General features: G+C 36.3%; 2 protein-coding genes across 2 annotated transcripts; both read right to left on the reverse strand.

The window, feature by feature from the left end:
- Positions 1 to 5,314: 5,314 nt before the first annotated feature.
- On the reverse strand, positions 5,315 to 6,291 carry cart2 (cocaine- and amphetamine-regulated transcript 2). Its single transcript, XM_046849826.1, has 3 exons — positions 6,002 to 6,291; positions 5,810 to 5,893; positions 5,315 to 5,632 (listed from the first exon to the last, which is right to left on the reverse strand). Exons 1-3 carry the CDS (start codon positions 6,164 to 6,166, stop codon positions 5,525 to 5,527), a joined length of 357 nt encoding a protein of 118 aa, XP_046705782.1. The 5' UTR covers positions 6,167 to 6,291; the 3' UTR covers positions 5,315 to 5,524.
- Positions 6,292 to 17,324: 11,033 nt separating this feature from the next.
- Positions 17,325 to 18,381, reverse strand: c5h15orf40 (chromosome 5 C15orf40 homolog). The gene is made up of 4 exons (XM_046849459.1): positions 18,160 to 18,381; positions 17,829 to 17,952; positions 17,611 to 17,738; positions 17,325 to 17,526 (listed from the first exon to the last, which is right to left on the reverse strand). The coding sequence occupies exons 1-4, from the start codon at positions 18,313 to 18,315 to the stop codon at positions 17,434 to 17,436; spliced, it is 501 nt and encodes a 166-aa protein (XP_046705415.1). The 5' UTR covers positions 18,316 to 18,381; the 3' UTR covers positions 17,325 to 17,433.
- Positions 18,382 to 18,669: the final 288 nt, after the last annotated feature.

The raw sequence follows: 18,669 nt of genomic DNA on the forward strand, positions 1-18,669 counted from the left end.
GCGAAGTTATGAGGAGGAGGCGACGGAAGACGGGAGAGGCGCGCGAGCGCGCTATGGGGAGCGGATTGCGCCTTTCTGATAGGCCACCTGAGTGACGTCACATCAGTAGGGGAAAAAGTGGAAGTTGCATTAATCAAATGTTATTAATATTATAAAATATAATGATATAGTTGTATATTGTTCAATTAATTATATTCTAAAAGAATAGAATAGAATAGAATAGAATAGAATAGAATAGTATTTTTACTTATAGATTTACTCATTTTGGTATTTGTTTGTGCACCCTGTTTCCTTATTTGTGTGTTCACCTTCTTTGCGCACTTTGCAGTAATCTATTGCAGTAAAGAAATAAAACTATTTCCAGAATTTTGCTGCAATCTGGCGAAGGAAAATAAATCACATTTAGTTATAAGGCTTTATATTCATCTGACAGGTTTCTATAATCTTTATTTTTCTACCTAAGCCAATACCAGCAGTGAGGGTTATGGACGAATGGACAACACTCTCAGATAAAAAATGTTATAAAGAAAATAATCCTGGCTTGTGTTGATGACTATGTTCAGATCATGGAACATATGGATCATACAACGTATGAATCTAAAGCATCAGTCATTTCCAAAGTGCTCAGACAGATATGCACCAATGTCTAAAACTGTTAAACAACAAAATAAGACCATTTTTAGGATACTTTTAGTCATGGATCTGCAGATTGATTCTCTGCACAGATGCAGCCTTTATCCAAGCACTTTTGATCTACTGTTTTAAAGCCCAGAAGGAGGAAATGTACCTCTCAGATGTTTGTATTTCTACATTATGGTCTATATGGTATTTCAGTGAAAGGTAAACATCTGTATGAATTTGATATGAATTCATATCAAACTAAGGCATGCTTTAGTTCACTATTAAAGTGTGTATTTTAACCAGAAAGAACGTATTAACAGCAGGAATTGGCCCTGGGCAGATTCTTTGAAGATGTGCATTTAGAGTTAGTGCAAGGGAGAATAATAGTGCAACATCATCTTGTGCTTTAACATTGAACATGTGAGGTCTAAATTATAACAGATACGAAACATGATTCATTTATTCTTACTGTTATCCTCTGGTTTGTTTTTAGCCCACCTGCTGTGTTGGTAGCTGGTGGTGTGATGTTGCAGTAACCTTGCTCCTCCATACACAGTCCAGCAGTGAGTCAGCAATCTAATCGCTCTCAACTGTGAGCTCTTACTGCCACTTGCTGGTTACAATCAGAATCTACCGTGAATTATTTACCAGAATCAATTGATTTATTTAGAAATTTGTGTCATTTTGGGTTGGTCCATGGTGCGAAGTTTACAGTGCAGATCCTGAGATCAACGGCATGTCAGCAACAAATCTTTACATGATCAAGGTGAAAGAGTGCTCCTACATTTCTATCAAACTCATTTATTGATGCTGTTATTTTTAGGTACCAGAAGCTAATTTATTTATTTTTTACTGTGTCTGTTTCAGAGATTACAATCTGTCTATTCTACTGCAAAGTCATCTGAAGGTAGGATCTAAAGTTAGAAGTAGTAAGACGTGAGCTCCAAACAATCATTAATGCAGCCAAGTGCAGCCACATGCATATGTATTATATCTTATTATGTATTAATTAACAACACATGTGGCACCTATCCTGCAACAAAAACAAGTATAAGCGAGATCATTTTAATTAAAGCTTAAACATTGACCCAAATATACATTATACACACATAACCATTATATTAACATTATATTAAAATCTCAATTTTCACCGCTGATCCCTTTCAAATATGCCACAACCGCTATGCTACATTTGGGATAACAAAGAATGTCTAAACACATTATTAAACACTATGTGGCCCTACAGACTATCCATCTCGAAAGAAAAGAGTGGACAGTGGGCTTCTATGACTCATGATCTTAGATCCAATATTTTCCAAATGCACAATCAATGGTCACTTTATTAAATGCACATGCCTTGTATATATATATTTATTGGTCATTTTATCAAACATATCTACCATACAAGTTCATTAATTGTAGTCCTTCATCTGTTCTACTGTTGAGGTGGATTAATGCTGCAACAAGTTTAGCTGGTGTGGTGAAATAAGCATATCATGTACAGCAGCATATTGTGCTTTTTTCTACTGATTGAGAGAGTCAAATCAGGCTACCAAATTGTAAACAATAACAGTTACAGTCATTCAGTTTATACCCTTAGGGAGCACCTGAATGGCCAGTGAATGCAGATAAAACACATGTATACCTAGCAACGTGCATATAGTTTTTATATGGATTTAGTTTTTTTGCTGTAAAAATTGCATAAAGGGGCATGCCTAAAGCCAAGTTATGCACTATGCTATTGTGATTCGTTTAAAATGCTAGCATAAATGATGAACAAGCATTTAATCTGCATCTACTGTTACTGTGGATTTATCCTTCTGTCAATTGTGCTTTGTTATTATTAACACTACTTCAATTTTATAAATAATCAATAAAATCTTTAAGTTTATCTTGAAACCATGTATATAAATTAAACATATATTCAATATATGTACATAATGTTTATAATACAAGACGTCTATTGAATTTGGACCTATAACTAAAAAGTATGCATATATAAACTTAAAAAAATATATATTTTAAAAAAATCTAATTGCATTCAGACACCACGCTAAGCTGTAGCTGGCAGGTACAGCTTGGAGAACTCTACAGTAAAAAGTAATTTGATTTTTAACAGCTTTGTGGTTCAATTTTGCTCTATCTCTTTTGGACAAATTATCTCCAACTCTCCAAGTTTATGGGGGTCACTCTGGCAGATGTAAAATTTTTTTAAATCAATACATTTTCAATGGGATTTAAGTCAGGACATTAGCTAGGGTATGCTATTTTGGCTGTATATTTGTGGTCACTGTCTTGTTGAAATGCTCATCATCTCCACAGGTTTATTTTCTTGGTAGAAAAGATTACATTTTATTTTAATATTAGAATGAACCCGCCTTTATTCTCATTCTGCAGAACATAAATAAAATGTAATGAAGTTTATAAAACATTAAAACATTTTATAGTTATCCCATGAGCTGTTATGGTGGCAGGGTAAGGGGTATTAGCACCATTAGCACCAAGACTAGCATTACAGTTGATATATATCCATTGATGTAGATAGGGGTGTGCACTAATTTAGTTCAATGAAAATGTTCTTGATGGGCTCCTTGATTAGAGAAACATAGTAAAGATGAACACAGTGAAGGTCATGGCAGTAGCAGGTTTCTTCACTGGCTCATTGGTCACTATTTAGAGGTGGGGGACCATTGCTTGAGCTAGAAAAGACTGAAAGTAAATACTTCAGCCTGCTCCACACAGGCCCTGATTACTCAGCCAAAGATGTCATCGGGGCTTTGCATACTCTACTCAAGGTGGAGCACCCATCACTAGTGGAGAATATGAGTGGCAGATCACCTGGTGAGAGCTCAGCTTTGATATTCAGTAGTTCTGTGTTTCTCCAGACACAGAGAGGATCAAAGATGTTGAGGTTTTCAGGGATGGAGGCATTTATGATTGAGGAGAAAGTGTAACAGGTTTGTTATAATATGGAAGTATATAAAATAACAAAAGTGTCTGAATACTTATTTCCTCCCACTATTAAAGTAATTGGATAAGTTTACGGATATTACTTAATGCCTGAATTTGCAGTTTGATAAAAGTGGTGAATTTGAGGGGTTTTTTTATTGTTTTTTTTTACATTTTACTTAAAAAGGTTTGACTCAGCCTAAGGATTTTGGATTAGTCTGACATTCCTGCCTTTGAAAAGTCACTATTATTTGATTCATATATCTGACAACTCTCTCTCTCTCTCTCTCTCTCTCTCTCTCTCTCTCTCTCTCTCTCTCTCTCTTTCTCTTTCTCTTTCTCCCTCCTTTAATCAGACCGTAAATATCCCAGTATTCTAAAATTAGGATTCAAAGAAATGTTTTGAGCACTCCTTCTTTCTCTAGTGTCATGACAAACAAGCGCTCATCAAATTTGATCAAAACTATTATATGCAGCTTCCACGTATTATATATGGCAGTGATTACAGTCATAATTCTTGTTTCAGCTGTATGTATGTATGAAAGAATCTGTGAAACATTCATTTGACACTCACTAGTTATTAGGCAATACTCCTTGTACATGATTTTATTTAGTCATTATTATGTAAAAATCAGAAAGACCAAAAATAAGTGATTGGAACACGAACAAGTTCTACATCTTGAAATTTTGTTTTATTTTATCCTTTTACTCACCTGGTTAACTTTAGCATTATGTTAGTAGACATACTCTCTGTTTATAACACACGTTAAAAGGGAATGAAAAAATAAATGACAATTATCATCTCTGAAAGTGTTGCATTAATACCTGTTTTACTGTTAAATAACTATTTTTAGATATATTTATATACCCATTTGCTGAAAAGATTAAAAGTTCTTTGAAGCCTTTATGGAAACAAAGCTGCAGCTTTTAGCTCTGGGACTGTTTTTTTTTTTTTTCATTGTAGATTCTCTTTGTTGTGACTGATTATAGAAGCATGATTCACTTACAAAAGTACAAAGTATGACGCAATAAACCTATTTATAAATACAATACCTAGAGGCAGCATTTTGATATTTAGAATTATTTTACATTTTTTCCCTTCGGTTTCTTCGACAGGCTGGTATATTAAGAATTCTTAAATATATATAAGTGTTTCTTAGATGCCTATGGATTTGCTTTTTGATTGTTGTTTTTTTAAATATGTTATATTTGATCATTTCTACAGAAAATAAATCACCATCTATATTTTTTAACGTGATGATCAGAAAAGGGACCATTTCTGTTATTAGGCATTGAATCCATTTACACAACCTGAATGCTGTTAAAGTTTATTGAAGGTGCCAATTTTCACTTGATAAATGATGTGTCCAGGAAATAGAGACATAGTGGCTTTAGTGTTATCAAACATGCTAAATATCCATGCAAACCCCAAGTGTTAGTTCATAACATGTTTCATTATAGCATAACATGTTTATATTTGTGTCCATTTTGACACACTCATAATTCAATGCTGAGCGTCTTTTAGTGCGTCTTCTTCAGATAAGTTACATTAAAAAGAAAGTTTTAAGGAATTTCTTTTAAGCTTCTATTGTCTGGGTTTCTATTGCTTCTTTTCTATTCCCTCTTACTGTTCCAACCATGTGTCGAGGATTGTTATAGGCACTTTTGGATGCTTATAAATCAATTGATAATTACAATGTTTACCCTCATATAACATTTTAGAAGTAACAGGTACACAAACAACTTTACAAAAAAATGTACGTTGCACTTTAATACACATAACAGACATGTTACATATTCATGACATTATTATAGGCGTGCAGTGCATGAACAGATGAACAGGACTGTAGACTCACACACACATCTCTTCAGCGTGTTCTTGCACTTAAAAAAATATCTATACAAATAAATTGAATACATCAATTTGAGCCGCTACAAGAAGTTGCCTTCCTCCTCACAGACATTTCAGAAGGAAAAAGTTGCAGAAGGCTCCTCGTGGGCAGTCGCACATTTTTCCAATTCTGGAGCCTTTACGGATTGCGCACTGCTCTCCCACGTCGCACTAAAAAGATAAAACAATCATCAATTAAGTCTTATATATAAACAGTCAAAATGTGCAGGAGAGCAACGATATGAGGCAGAGGCCATACCTGCATTAAAAAAACACCTGCTTAAATCTCACACGTGGATGAATTAATAAGTATAATAGGTTGCATGTATTTAAAAAAAATCCCATTACCATAGGAACCTGCCCAAATTTCTTCTCCCAAGGAGGAATTCTTTTCATCTGAAGCTTTTCCAGAACATCATGCAAAGCGCCAAGCTAGTAAACAAGCACATGTTTGGTGAAAATTAATGTAAAGCATTGCAATAAGAAGTTTAATATATGCGATGGATCAAAATAGAACTTTTTCAGATGATTGTAGCTCACCAGCTGTTTTTCGCTGGTCAGATTGGGGTCTTTCGGATAGAAGTCTCGGATGGCTCTTGTATCCAAGTCCACTTCGGTGTCCTCGTTGTCTCCTCGCGCACAACTCCGCAGCATTAATACGAGCAGGAGCAGCAGAGCGCGCGCGGCGATACTCGAGCTCTCCATGGTGCTGATCGAAACGGGCTTTTTGTGCACGAAGGCGCGCGCGACTCTCCAAACACCGCGCTCAGGATCGCAGCGGGCTTTTTATTGCGCGCCTCGGATTCAGGGGAGTCGCCCCGCCTTGCGCGCTTATTTCTCCTTCGTACGTAAGCGAGAGTGCTCTTTGCGCAATGAGCTGTCATCGAATGCGTTAATGATACCTCCAGATTGGTTTGTGCACCCCATACCCACACCAGCTCCCCGACCACCCCTCCCCTCAACTTTTCAAGGGCAGATTCGTCAGTAAGTTTTGTAATAGTTGTGCATGAATGTAGATAGATTTGAGCACACTGAGAGACAAATTGTTTGCGACCATGTCACAGTTTGTTACCTGGTGATGATTTTGAGTGAGGATGGGGGTGTATAATCTATCATAATGAATATTGAGATTGTAGAGGGTGTAGTGAGAGGGCGAGAGGACAGAAACTGCAGTTTATGTTCGTGGCTGTGGAGACTGGGTTGTCTTTCATCAACATTTAGCCTTTAATCACTTTGTGCTTGCATGTCATTTTGCGGATCAGTTCATAGCATCATCCCGTAACAGCTTCTGAAACAATAAGTCCACTTGTGCTCAATGAGTCAGAAAATTCCTAATTGAATTTTTCAGCTTTGCATCAAGACTTTTAACCTTACCAAAACAGTAAAATATAACTTGTCCTGTCTACTGATAGGGGAACACATACATACACAGTAATGCAGCCAAAGCATAAGAGAGCTTATTATGTGAGCATTTGAATTATAGTACATAGTACATAACATGCATGACATAAATGCAATGCTTTTAGTGACTTTTTTTTCAAGCATGAATTATTACAGGGTAATAGTGCTAAAATGCAATTTTGTCTTTATTTAGCAATAATCCCATTTTAAAATAGTGGTAAAATCAAACTGTCTATTTCCTAATAAATTCTAGATCATGATCTCAATTCTGATTAATTGCTCCAGACACCCAGACATGATATCTTTTATAGAGTTGATAATACAATGTAGTATCAAGAACATACATGCGTGTTTATGGTAAGGGAATGTTCTGTATTTGCTTAGCTGTCAAAGTCAGTTACTGCAATCTGGAAATTAGACAGGATTTTCAATCATGAGTCATGTAATCAAAACACATGTTTAATCATCACACCTTTTAATAAAACAAGGATTTTGATAAAGTAACCACTGTGGGCATGCTTACACTGATAGGTACTTTATTAAAGTCTGAAACAGTAATTGCTGCTGGGCAGAAATCATCTGCAGGCATACAAATATCTTAATAAACTCAGCTTCAAAATCATTTCCTCTGTGTGACGTCACAACTGGGTAAAGATATCGGCCTATTAAAGTCTCTTTCCTCTCTTAAATACATTCCTATTCATATATGAGCAAAGCTTATCAAAGTCTAGACATGTTTATATACTAAGATGTCAACAGACTCTGAGTGAACATGCTTCCCAGTCTCTCTGTTCTACTAATACTCTGGAATTGATGCTTTTTTAAATATGAGCAAAATCTGTATTCATGTTGACACAACAGCTCTCTGTGCAAAACGTATCTTTTCACAGAGCCTATTTTATTTTTCATTGTGTTACACCAACATAAAGGAAATGATTTATATATTTTGGACTGCATTGACTTTATACACTGAAGACCAAAAAATGGCAATTTCTTCTGTAATGTTAATATTGACATATACCAATGTTCCTTTTACTGTGTGTAGTCACAGTCCCTTAGGCAGACTTCTAGAAGAATCATTCCTTCAGTAATTGTCCTTTAACCTGGGTCAATAGCCTGTGAACTACATCTTCCCTTTTTTATGCTGCCAACCCCAGTGTTAAAGGTAATTTCTAATCCAATTCAGAAACCAGAGCATTCTGACAAATCTAGTCTGTTAACAATGAAACCAAAAGGTAAGACAGCTCTTTTATGAAATTGGTAAATATGTCCTCACACACTGCTATGAGTAATATATATAATAACATGTTCTGACAGCATCCTCAAGTAAATCCACCTGTAAAGTAGCATTAAGTAGAATCTGCCACTGACACATCCACCTAAAGCCTGAGCAACAGAGTGGCCTCAAAGAGATTGCAGTGAACTGCCTCTTGCTATATATAGATCTGCAAAGAGTTTTGAGTTAAGGGGTTTAACATCTTAAATAGTACATTTGTTCCCCTGCCACGTTCGTTTTTTCTCGGGCATGATTCAGTTCCATTTTTGTTCCCTTGGGATCCGCTTATGTTTGCAGCCGAGCGAAAACCACTGAGCATGCAGGCGTCTTGCTTTGCCCACCTTAAATTCATACTCACTCCCATGAACCTTGCAGACTACCAATTAATTTAAAACACTTACTAAAAATCTAAGCTAATCTAACTTTGTGTTTATATTAAAAAATGCCTGTGTTTATATTGAAACATGTATTTCATTAATAAACTGGTGTAATCAAAAGTTACATTCTCAGTCTTGCAATAACCCAAGAGAATTGCTCAAAGAAGTGTAATATCTGACAAATATTACTGCATCATTCAGGCTTGCAGAAAAAGGTATCAAGATTTCATGCAGCCTCTACCTTAGAATATTCAAAAATAAACAGATGTTTTCATTTAAACTGTGATGCATTCAGTATCATTGTTATCCGTCATTGGCCGTAAGTTGCAATTTTGCTCTGTGCAAAAAAGAAAGATCAATTTTTTTAATTTCATTATTGATCAGGAGGCAATATCACAGGACTTCTAGGCTTAATGAAGAGGTTAAACAGAGTACCTATCCGATTTATTCTGTTTAACATCTAATTACATCCTGGTAACCTTGTCAATAAAATCTAAGCTGACAAAGCTCCTTTGGGCCTTATAATAAAACACTGGAATATGAACACCTGTTTTTACAGCAAGCAAAAATCTAGGCATTAAACAATTGATAAATATTTCAGATTAATTTCAAAGCTGCATGTGCAACATTGACGTCATGTGTGAAATTGAACAAAATTACAGATAGGGGGACCTATTTCAGGTTATAATTTTGCCTCTAACAGGCAGATGGTTTTAATCACTGGCCATCCAATTTACTTTCAGCTATTAGGCCTGCTGTCCTGTTAGAAATTGTAGTTTATTACATACTGCAATAAAATAAAGTTTACTCTTCTCATGATCATATTGTTTGAGTAGAAATTGGAATGATACTAAATATTAAAAAGATTTAAAGGTCAAGCAACACATAGAAATGTCCAGAAAATCAATGATTCTTTCCCCAAGCAGGACTGTAATATGTATAAAAGGCTTGACTTGTATCTTTGTGGAAACAAGTTCTGTGTTCTAACCACAGTAGAGGTGATGCTTATTCTAGTACAGACTGGAGACGAATACAGGGCAAATGCCTCTAATGTCACCCACAGCCTTTTTCAACATTTGCCCAATTCTTCATCCTGGCAGGCAGATCATGCTCAGTAATATGGGGTTTGTTGAAAATTTACATTGCATCACTGCTGAAGCAGTTGAGCTGTTGCCATTCCTATGTCTGACTGCATGTTGGTGATGTGTTGGCCTATGTAGGCCTTACTCATTTCTATATGTTTATGTTTTCTTTCCCTTTTAAACTGCCCTTCCAAAAATGCATTCTTTTTTACTGGCTCCAAAAAAGTGTTCCTGAAGTTTTCAGAAAACCCCCATGATAAAAAAGAAGTGAACAAGAAGCGATACCATTTAAAAGATCAGAGAAATTCTTCAAAGCCCTCTTTTTAATGATCGCTGAGCCTTCTGGGCAATGTGACACAAGTCTCTTTAAAGCTGCAATGTAGCCTGCAACGTCCAAAACACTTTAGAGCTGGTGCTTAATATTTCCTGCACATGTATAGGCATGTGAGACCTAGAGAAAGAAAGTAATGGAGAAAGTAAGCATTAATATGTCACGCTACTTAAAGATTTATTGCCAAGATCCATGTAAATGAAATGTGTGTGTGTGTGTGTGTCTGTGTGTGTGTGTGTCTGTGTGTGTGTGTGTGTGTAGGTGTGCTGGTATTTGCCTTTAAAGGGTCAGGAGCTGACCCTTCAAATGCAAATACCAGCTGAAGGACAGAGACCTTATACTGTGTGGGAGAGTTCATTTCTCATTATACTCCATTTTCAGCCAAATATTCAGATTTCTATTCCGCCACAGATCTCCCTGGATCTAATGCCCTCATCCAGCTGCTCCCTCTATGTGGGTGTGTGTCTCCTCTCCTGTCTCTTGGAATACATATTGCACCAGTGGCGATGGAACAAGATGTCTAGTCAAAATAAAAGGCCTCTGACTCAGCAGAGAAAACAGATGGCCATGGAGGTGGAGATTATAATGGGTATTTAGCCCCTTTTGTTTTGGTATCAACTAAGACCGCTGGCTAAAATAGCAGCACAACATTCTTTTTCTCATCAAGTTCTGTTTCAATAAGAAGAATTTTCAGTTCTCTTGTTCCAGTTTACAAGTTGCATTGAAAAATAGACTAAACAAAGCAAATAATTAGTCTGACACTTTGCTAAACAAAGCAGCCTCAGGTGCACTTTGCACAGTTTTACAAGGTTTTTACATTCAAATACAGTAGCTTTCATAATCAAATTTTTAAAATTTTAACATGCTTCTTTTCTTCACTGACAAATACAGATGCTTGCCAGATTTTTTTTCTTGCCAATAATGTCATCAAATGTTTACAAAATAGGATGCCTAAAATTTTACACAATACTGAATGTGTTTGAGTCACATGACCTGCTGAACCTTAATGCTATATTCACATATCCTGTAATTTTCTTCGCTGCAAGTCCCTGTTGCTGTACTATGAAGTTGCCAGTAGGCGTTCTTACTTGTGGTTACCATAGTAACTTTTTTCAGTGGGTGGCGCAACCAACATTCCAATATTGACAACAAATCAAGAGACAGTCTACTGTCTTCACTCCCACTAGCAGTCATTTCACCAAGTTTGCTTAAAGTTAAGCTTTTCTTCGCTTTGTCAATTCGCTGGACACACCCACATTCAGTCACCAATGGTCAAAGTTTATTTGTTGAAGTCATTAGCTCTGACAAATAATTTGTGCTCTCCAGTCACTTAGTCACTGCGAATCGCTGTATGTGCAACTGTACTGTAGCTTGAGGTGAATAGATTTCAACAACAGACGACCAGATCAGGTTTTATTCATAATTGCAAAAAAACAGTAATCTGAGGCTAATATAAACACAGACACATCAAAACTGGAACAACTGAAGATTGTAAATTACAATGCCTTCTATTTCCAATATTCTGCACAACCTCAACATGTGACTTATTAAGTATTCTAAAATGCTTTCTGCTCACCATGGTTGTAAAGGCTGGATATTTGAGTTTTCCTTGACTACTTGTCAGTTTAATCTAGCCTGGCCTGGTCATCGACATCATCTGTCCACAGAACTGCCACTCACCAAATGTTTTTGGTATTTGCACCATTTTGTGTAAAATCTGACAGACACTTTTTGTGAAAATCACAACATAGCAGTTTCTGAAATACTCAAACCAGCCCATCTGTCACCACCCATCATTACACAGTCAAGTCACTAGGATTTCTTTTTCCATGGTTCATGTTTATTGTAATTCTTGCAACAACAAAAAAAATCAATGCTTTTTTGTTTTTTTTTAGCAGGTGGTATAATTATTAACTAGAAAAAACTACATTTTTAATCTTACATTATTTCTTCCTAAGATTTGATAAAACACCACTTTATTAACAGCAAACAAGAAACACAGACCTACAGGAGATCTGGTAGTCTGGTAGTCTAAGGATGAATAGCTTGTTAACTGTTGGCCTGCTGGGTTAAAAATCAATAAATATTTCAGTAGATAGTTAAATGTAATTATAAAAAAGTCCTGACAAATAAAGAACTAGACTATCAATACACAGCTACTCAAAAACAACAACAATAAGAAGATAAGAGGACCTTCCTATGTCATTCACTGTCTGTCTGCCCATCCTCCCTCCCTCCCTTCCTTCCTTCCCCTGAACCATTCGCTCTCCCACAATCTGCATTAGTGATTATTAATTCCATTATATTGTTACCAATATGTAGACCTTGTTTTTGGTGATTTATTTTAAATGTAAAATATGTATTAATTATAACTTTTATAACCTTGTGTGAGTAATAGATTTATTGTGGAACATTGTGGTAATGTTGAAATCTGATTTATTTATCAACCCGCATTTTAAACATACCTTAATTTTGAATGGTCCATCAAACCAGTGGGTTGCAGCATTTTAATTTATTACATTTTATTGGTGCTTTTTGTTTATTAGTGAGATTTATCACTCCCAGAATGTTCTCTAAAATGTTGCCAACCTTAACCCTAATATTTAATTAATTCACTGACAGGATTTTATTAGTTCTAAAGAGCAAACAGGCAAACATTAAATCAGTAAGCCTTGCACTGTTTATTTGCTTTTCACTGTTTATTTAGTATGCTTTTCAGTATGCTGAGGGAGTAAGGAATTTTTAATGATCAACTATTCAATTACTTTATTTGTTGGTAAGAAGGATGTGGAATGTTGATGCAGTCTGATAGCATTGTTGACTCACAGATGCAGGGTCTCTGATTCATTTCGTAGCTTCTGTGGGACTTTTTATACATCTTTCCTCCACAATGCTTCTCCCATTTCCTCCTACCTCACAAAACATATCATTGGAAATCATCCCTAGTTGTGAATGAGTGTCTGAATGTGTGGGTGTGCATGTGCATGATACGCTGCAATGGACTGGTGTTTAGTCCAGAAACACCAACACAGACTATAAAAGGATTTCCTAGGTTAGTCATTCCTGGTGAGGTCTTTTAATTTAATTTGTTTGGGCACTGTTGAGTTGTTTATAGTCTCTGTATATGTAAATCCAGAGTATGTAAATCTGATGCTAGAGCAGTTGATCAGAAAGTATTCAGCAGCTTCTACCAGCCTAGAAACAGCTTTCCTAAAATGCTTAAAAGAATGTCTACAATATTAATAGTTACCTTTACAATATTACTACATGTTGCTCATACAGAATTTTCAATTAAACAAAGCATTACAATATGAAAGTCTTAGTCTAACAAGGTAACTTTAGCATTGTTGTAGAAATGTTTATGATTCGTATATTTAAAAAATCGTATAATATCACAGAGAATGATTAAAGGAATGATTCGGGTCTACAATCATAATCATCTTCATTCTGATAATAAAAATGTGTTAGCTTGTTAGTTTCTCCGACTTTGACCTTTTAGGGGTTTTTTTTATTGTGGGTTATGTTTTTGCAAATGTAGTGTTCTTTTTAAATAAAGATATCATGTCAGTTCTGTCAGAAACAAGCCCTTGCTCAGTGTAGAACCCACAGAAGTCCCCTTGGAGTTTGTCAACAGGGACCTTAAGGAAGGACTCTTAGATTGTGTGGAACAAGATTCTCTGGTCTGATGAAACCAGGATTGAACAGGAATTCAGCTTTCCCTCAACCCTGATGAGTTGCCCAGTCCCTGCTGTGTGGGTGTCTATCTGCAGCAAGGACTGAGGAACTGATCAGAGTTGAAGGAAAGCTGAATGGAGCAAAGTTCAGAGATATCCTCAATAAAAACCTGTTCCACAGCAATCAGGACCACAGTCTGGGCCGAAGGTTCACCTTCCAACATGAGACCGACCCTAAGTACACAGACAAGACAACACAGGAATGGCTTAGGGACAAGTCTGTAAATGTCCTAGAGTGGCCCAGCCAGAGCTCCAAACTGAACCCTAATAAAGATCTCTGTAGAGACCTGAAAGTTGCTGTCCACCAAGGTCACCATCTAATTTGCCCCAATTTGAGAGGATCCCCCAATTCTGGTGTGCAAAGCTTGCTGTGTCATACCCAAAAAGACTCAAGGCTTTAATTGTTAAAGGTGCTTCAACATGTACTGAGCAAAGGGTCTGAAAACTTATGTACATGTGAAATTTAAAAAAATAATTTATTTATTTATTTATTTTTACTGGCATTTCTAGAATATTTTTTAATGAAGAAAAAAATCTATTTGAACAATTGCACCATCGGGCTGCCACATCTAACTGAAAATTTCAGCTAAATATTTAGTTTTTTTTAAATGACAAGTGTTATTTTTAGCAGTTAGAGAGTGGAAAAATGATTATGTGACACATTTAAAAAAAACTATAGTTACTTTAATAGACCACAGTACTTAAATCGCTGCATGATGTTTTACCTTAGCACAAAGAACGCCTACGCTAACATTTCATGATGGAACAACAATTTCTGCTCCTTAATTACTAAAGCTGCTTACCATACATTATTCTGTGTCTTATAAAAGCATCTACAGTATGGCTTTTGACACTGTACAAATGATGGTTTGCATCTAAACTTTTAACAGCTGTGCCTGGCAATCAAATGTGCCATTCAGGAGTACATTTATTCCACTTTACATGAAGTGTGACTCATACATTCAATCAGAAAGACTTATATTTGGATTAATTTATGTTACATCATAGTTGTTGTTACTAGTCATAAATAAAACATGAGACATGTGAAAGACTTTTCTCTGACACCTTCATTTGAATCCTATAAATTATTTCCTCTTCTTAAACTGAATGAAATTAGATGGATTTTGTGTGCATTTGCAGGTTTTTATTTTAACCAAAAAGAACCCACATAGAATAGTTTTTAAAGATTTTTTATTGATTAGACAAGTGTAATCAGTGTGCCTCCTGCTTGGTTGGAATGAGAACCTGCAGCTACACTGGCCCTTTGCAAGAAGGATTGATTACTGCTGATGGAAGTTTCTGAGTGTTTCTACCAACTACCAGTTTTGCTCTAAAAGTGCTGCATCAACTGATGCACAACTCTTGTACGAGTCCAAACAGCTTTGTAATATACTTATTCACATTAAAGCTGTAAAATCATATAACCAAGTTGGTAGACTTTAACACTAAATAACTGACAAAATAAGAATATACAATAATTTCATCCTCCATTTCTGCTGTTGTCAAACATTTTGGCATTTCAGAAAACATATAGATTTTGAAGTGGGGAAAAAAGCCATTTTAAATTAAAGCTACAAACTGCATATTGAATTCAATATGATGAACTGCAATTGATCTGATCTGATTAATTTTCCGTGACTTAAATACGTTTTGATAAATGATTGTAATCACTTTTGCATCAATCACCGTCTCAAAAACAGTCATCAGTTTTTCAAGATGATAAGGGTATAATTATGATTTCTCAAATTTATGTTAATGTTTTAAAATATGATAAATTAGCAACCATTGGTAAGAAGCTAAAATCCCCTGGATTTTATTAAATATATATACATAAGAAAAACAGGTTGCAGCCTGCACCTTCAAATATAAAACACAGCAATGGAACATAAATCAATCATTAACCAAGGTAACTTGCCTCTTTAACTAACAGTTAAAGAATTTTTTAACATGCTCTGTAGGATCAGTGCAAAAAAGCTTCCTTTAAACCAGGTGATAAAGTGGTGGGTCCTAATGAAAACTGTTTAATAGTAACACTCATTAGGCCTATCCTTAACAAATACATTACTCACAGACAGAAGTGCAAAGACTTCACTGAGGTTTAAATGAGATGGAAACGCTTTGATTAATCAAACCATTCATTTGTCCAGCATAATCACTTCACAAACAAGAAGCTGCATTGGAATTGGGCTTAATAATTTTAACACAAATAGACCCAGCATTAAACTCCATTCTTTAACAAGAAGCAGATACTGTAATATATTGACAAAAAATGTATACACCTGCTTTCTTATCTACTGTAAGGTATATTTCGATAATAAGGATGCATGGAACTATATGATATGTCCATTTGTATTAAAATATAGTACTGATATCATCCTAAAAGTGGGTTCCCTGGTGGTCCGCTACGGACCGGGTTCGATCCCCAGTCAGGGAACCAACCCCAGCCATTAGGGTTGCACAAGCCTTAGTGCCGGTCCCAAGGATAAATGGGGAGGGTTGCGTTAGGAAGGGCATCCAGCATAAAAACATGTGCCAAATCAAACATGCAGGTGGTCCGCTGTGGTGACCCCTAATGGGAGAAGCCGAAAGAAAGTATATCATCCTAAAAGTGACCAAAAATCCTTCAGGGCAGTGGTTCACAGTGGGGTCTGTGAAGCTTAGAATGTTTTATTTTTTTTTAACTTACATTTGATTAGTGGTGGAAACCACAAACCACAATTATGTACACTATATGACAAAATGTTTTTGAGCACCTGACCATCACCTGACCCATAGATGCCTCTTGTTCCAGATGCTCCCCTCATGTTAAATTAGCCTTCACTCCTCTAAGGAGGCTTTCCATTAGATTTTTTTAGCATGTATGAGGGAATTTTTGTTCATTTAGCCACAAAAGCAATACAGATCAGAGACTGATGTTGGGTGAGGAAGCATAGTGTGCAGTCAGTGTTTTCAGGTTAGGGCCTTGCGTTACTTGACTTCTTCCACTCAAACCTTGGCAAACCATGTAATGAACCTTTACCTTTACATTTCATGAGGTTTTGTTCACAAAAGATTTGTATACAATTGTTTGTTTCCCAACACTGTAGCTACAGTTTGGGAAGGAACCACATACGAGTGTGATGTTCATGTGAATCACTGACATACATTTAAATATTTTTTTGTCCATGAAATATTATTCACAAAAGTTTATTCTCTTCATTTTATGACGTTTCTCTCAGGGTGCGCAGTGCACCCGTTTGTATTCAATCCGATTTCAGCCGTAATATTACGTGATTCCAGGGACATAGGAATCTGCCGTACGGCTAGCAAAACCATAATGCACAAAAAAATGCACAAAAAAACCTAGTATTAATATTCACGCTTCTGCTAGAGATAATGTAGGCAGGTGGCTGTAGTGAAAGGAGACTTGCTGAATTGTCTTGTTTGGGTTTCTTGCTTTAGTAATGGCATTCATTCACACTGCATAAGACATCTGTCTGTGATGCAGCGCTCTGTTATACTGCCTTTCTGTATAATATTGATGGTTTATATAGCTGTGGCATCACAATGGTGGTATTAAGAGGTGGATAGATTGATTTAGGGAAAAACACCACTGAAGGCCTAGGTTTGAAATGCAAGGCCTGCCACTGGTCAGGTGTCCACAAAGGAATCAAAACATATAATGAAGAGACAAAATATTGAATACTTTATAAATATTCAGGAAATAAATCTGTCCTGACGTGGTCAGTGGGATTTATTTTATAGTAAAGATTTTCTTCGTACGAAATGTCTTCAGCCTGCAGCTTCTCGCTTCAGTCTCTCCAGAACCTCTTCTTCACTAATTGATGCAGTGACTTTAATGACTTTTTCTCTTGATTTACTGCCCTGCAATAATACAATAATGCGGAAAAAAAGATCAGAGAAACCAGATATGCACACATATTTGCCACTTCACTGATGTTGGTGTACCTTGTCCAGCATGACTTCACTCTTCTTCAGCTCCAGCACTTTGCACAGATAGCGCACGAGCTCAGCGTTGGCCTCGCCGTCTGTAGGAGGTGCAGCAATAGCGACCCCTACTGCCTCCGAGCTCACATCTACACCCCAAAACAGTGGGATTCAGTGATCAGAATGGCAGACATGATGTGCATGAACACATACTGAAAACTGATTTTAGAAACCCTAACCTGTCACGGCGTTTTGCTTTGCTCCAGGCTTGGCGTGTATCGCTATTGCAAATCCACCGTCTTTCAGCTTGGAAATCGGACCGGTCGGTGCTTCTGCCTGCTTCTTCACCTGAGTGTTTTTGATCTGATGATGGAATTGAAATCAAAAATCAATCAATCAATCAATCAAACAAACATCTGAATCAGCCGTCTGATGTCAAATTATGAAATCAGATCACACCCTGTGATCCGACTACGGATCTACATTATTTAGTTATATATTTATATGCCATTAAAAACTGAAGTAGTCGGATGCACGTGTAAATAAACACCTCAGCCAGTGAAACCCTACCGTTTTCTCTTTCTTGGGCATCTTGTTTCTAAGAGAAACTACTCTGCTGTGAGATTTAGCTGTAGCTCCAAAACACACTGTTCCCCCACATCCACTTTCACAGAGTGTAAATAACCCTATTCGCATACAAGTATGACGTAGACTATGGCAGTACATGGACTAACCCGTTCTAACGCATGCAAATCATATAATAAACGTGTGCAAGATATAAATAAAAAAAATAGCTACTTTGCAAAATTCTGCTTCCGGTAAAAAGCGAACGCATTGCGCATGCGCCTAAAGTAGCTTCGAAGCGTCAACATTGCGGTAGACGTACGCAGAAGCGTCCAACAGTCTATCTGCTGCGCAGAGCTTTTTTCAGGATTTAATTACGTTTTTTAAAAAATTTGGAAATTCTTCAGGAATGTCATCAACCAATTAATCAAATAACACTTGCTATATAATCAAATAACTATTACACATATTAAACATGTACTATAGGATTTATTAGATTTCCATTCCTGAATTGTC

Source organism: Silurus meridionalis, chromosome 5, assembly GCF_014805685.1.
Source record: "Silurus meridionalis isolate SWU-2019-XX chromosome 5, ASM1480568v1, whole genome shotgun sequence".
NCBI lineage: Eukaryota > Metazoa > Chordata > Actinopteri > Siluriformes > Siluridae > Silurus > Silurus meridionalis.

What these genes read in the sequence shown, in the direction of transcription:
- cart2 (XM_046849826.1), bottom strand. Translation starts at nt 6,166, where the DNA reads ATGGAGAGCTCGAGTATCGCCGCGCGCGCTCTGCTGCTCCTGCTCGTA. An exon ending in TGACCAGCGAAAAACAGCTG is followed by an intron (nt 5,894 to 6,001) that starts GTGAGCTACAAT and finishes CTTGTTTACTAG; the next exon opens with CTTGGCGCTTTGCATGATGT. An exon ending in AATTTGGGCAGGTTCCTATG is followed by an intron (nt 5,633 to 5,809) that starts GTAATGGGATTT and finishes TTATCTTTTTAG; the next exon opens with TGCGACGTGGGAGAGCAGTG.
- c5h15orf40 (XM_046849459.1), bottom strand. Translation starts at nt 18,315, where the DNA reads ATGTACTGCCATAGTCTACGTCATACTTGTATGCGAATAGGGTTATTT. An exon ending in TGCCCAAGAAAGAGAAAACG is followed by an intron (nt 17,953 to 18,159) that starts GTAGGGTTTCAC and finishes TTCCATCATCAG; the next exon opens with ATCAAAAACACTCAGGTGAA. An exon ending in GTGAAGTCATGCTGGACAAG is followed by an intron (nt 17,527 to 17,610) that starts GTACACCAACAT and finishes GTATTATTGCAG; the next exon opens with GGCAGTAAATCAAGAGAAAA.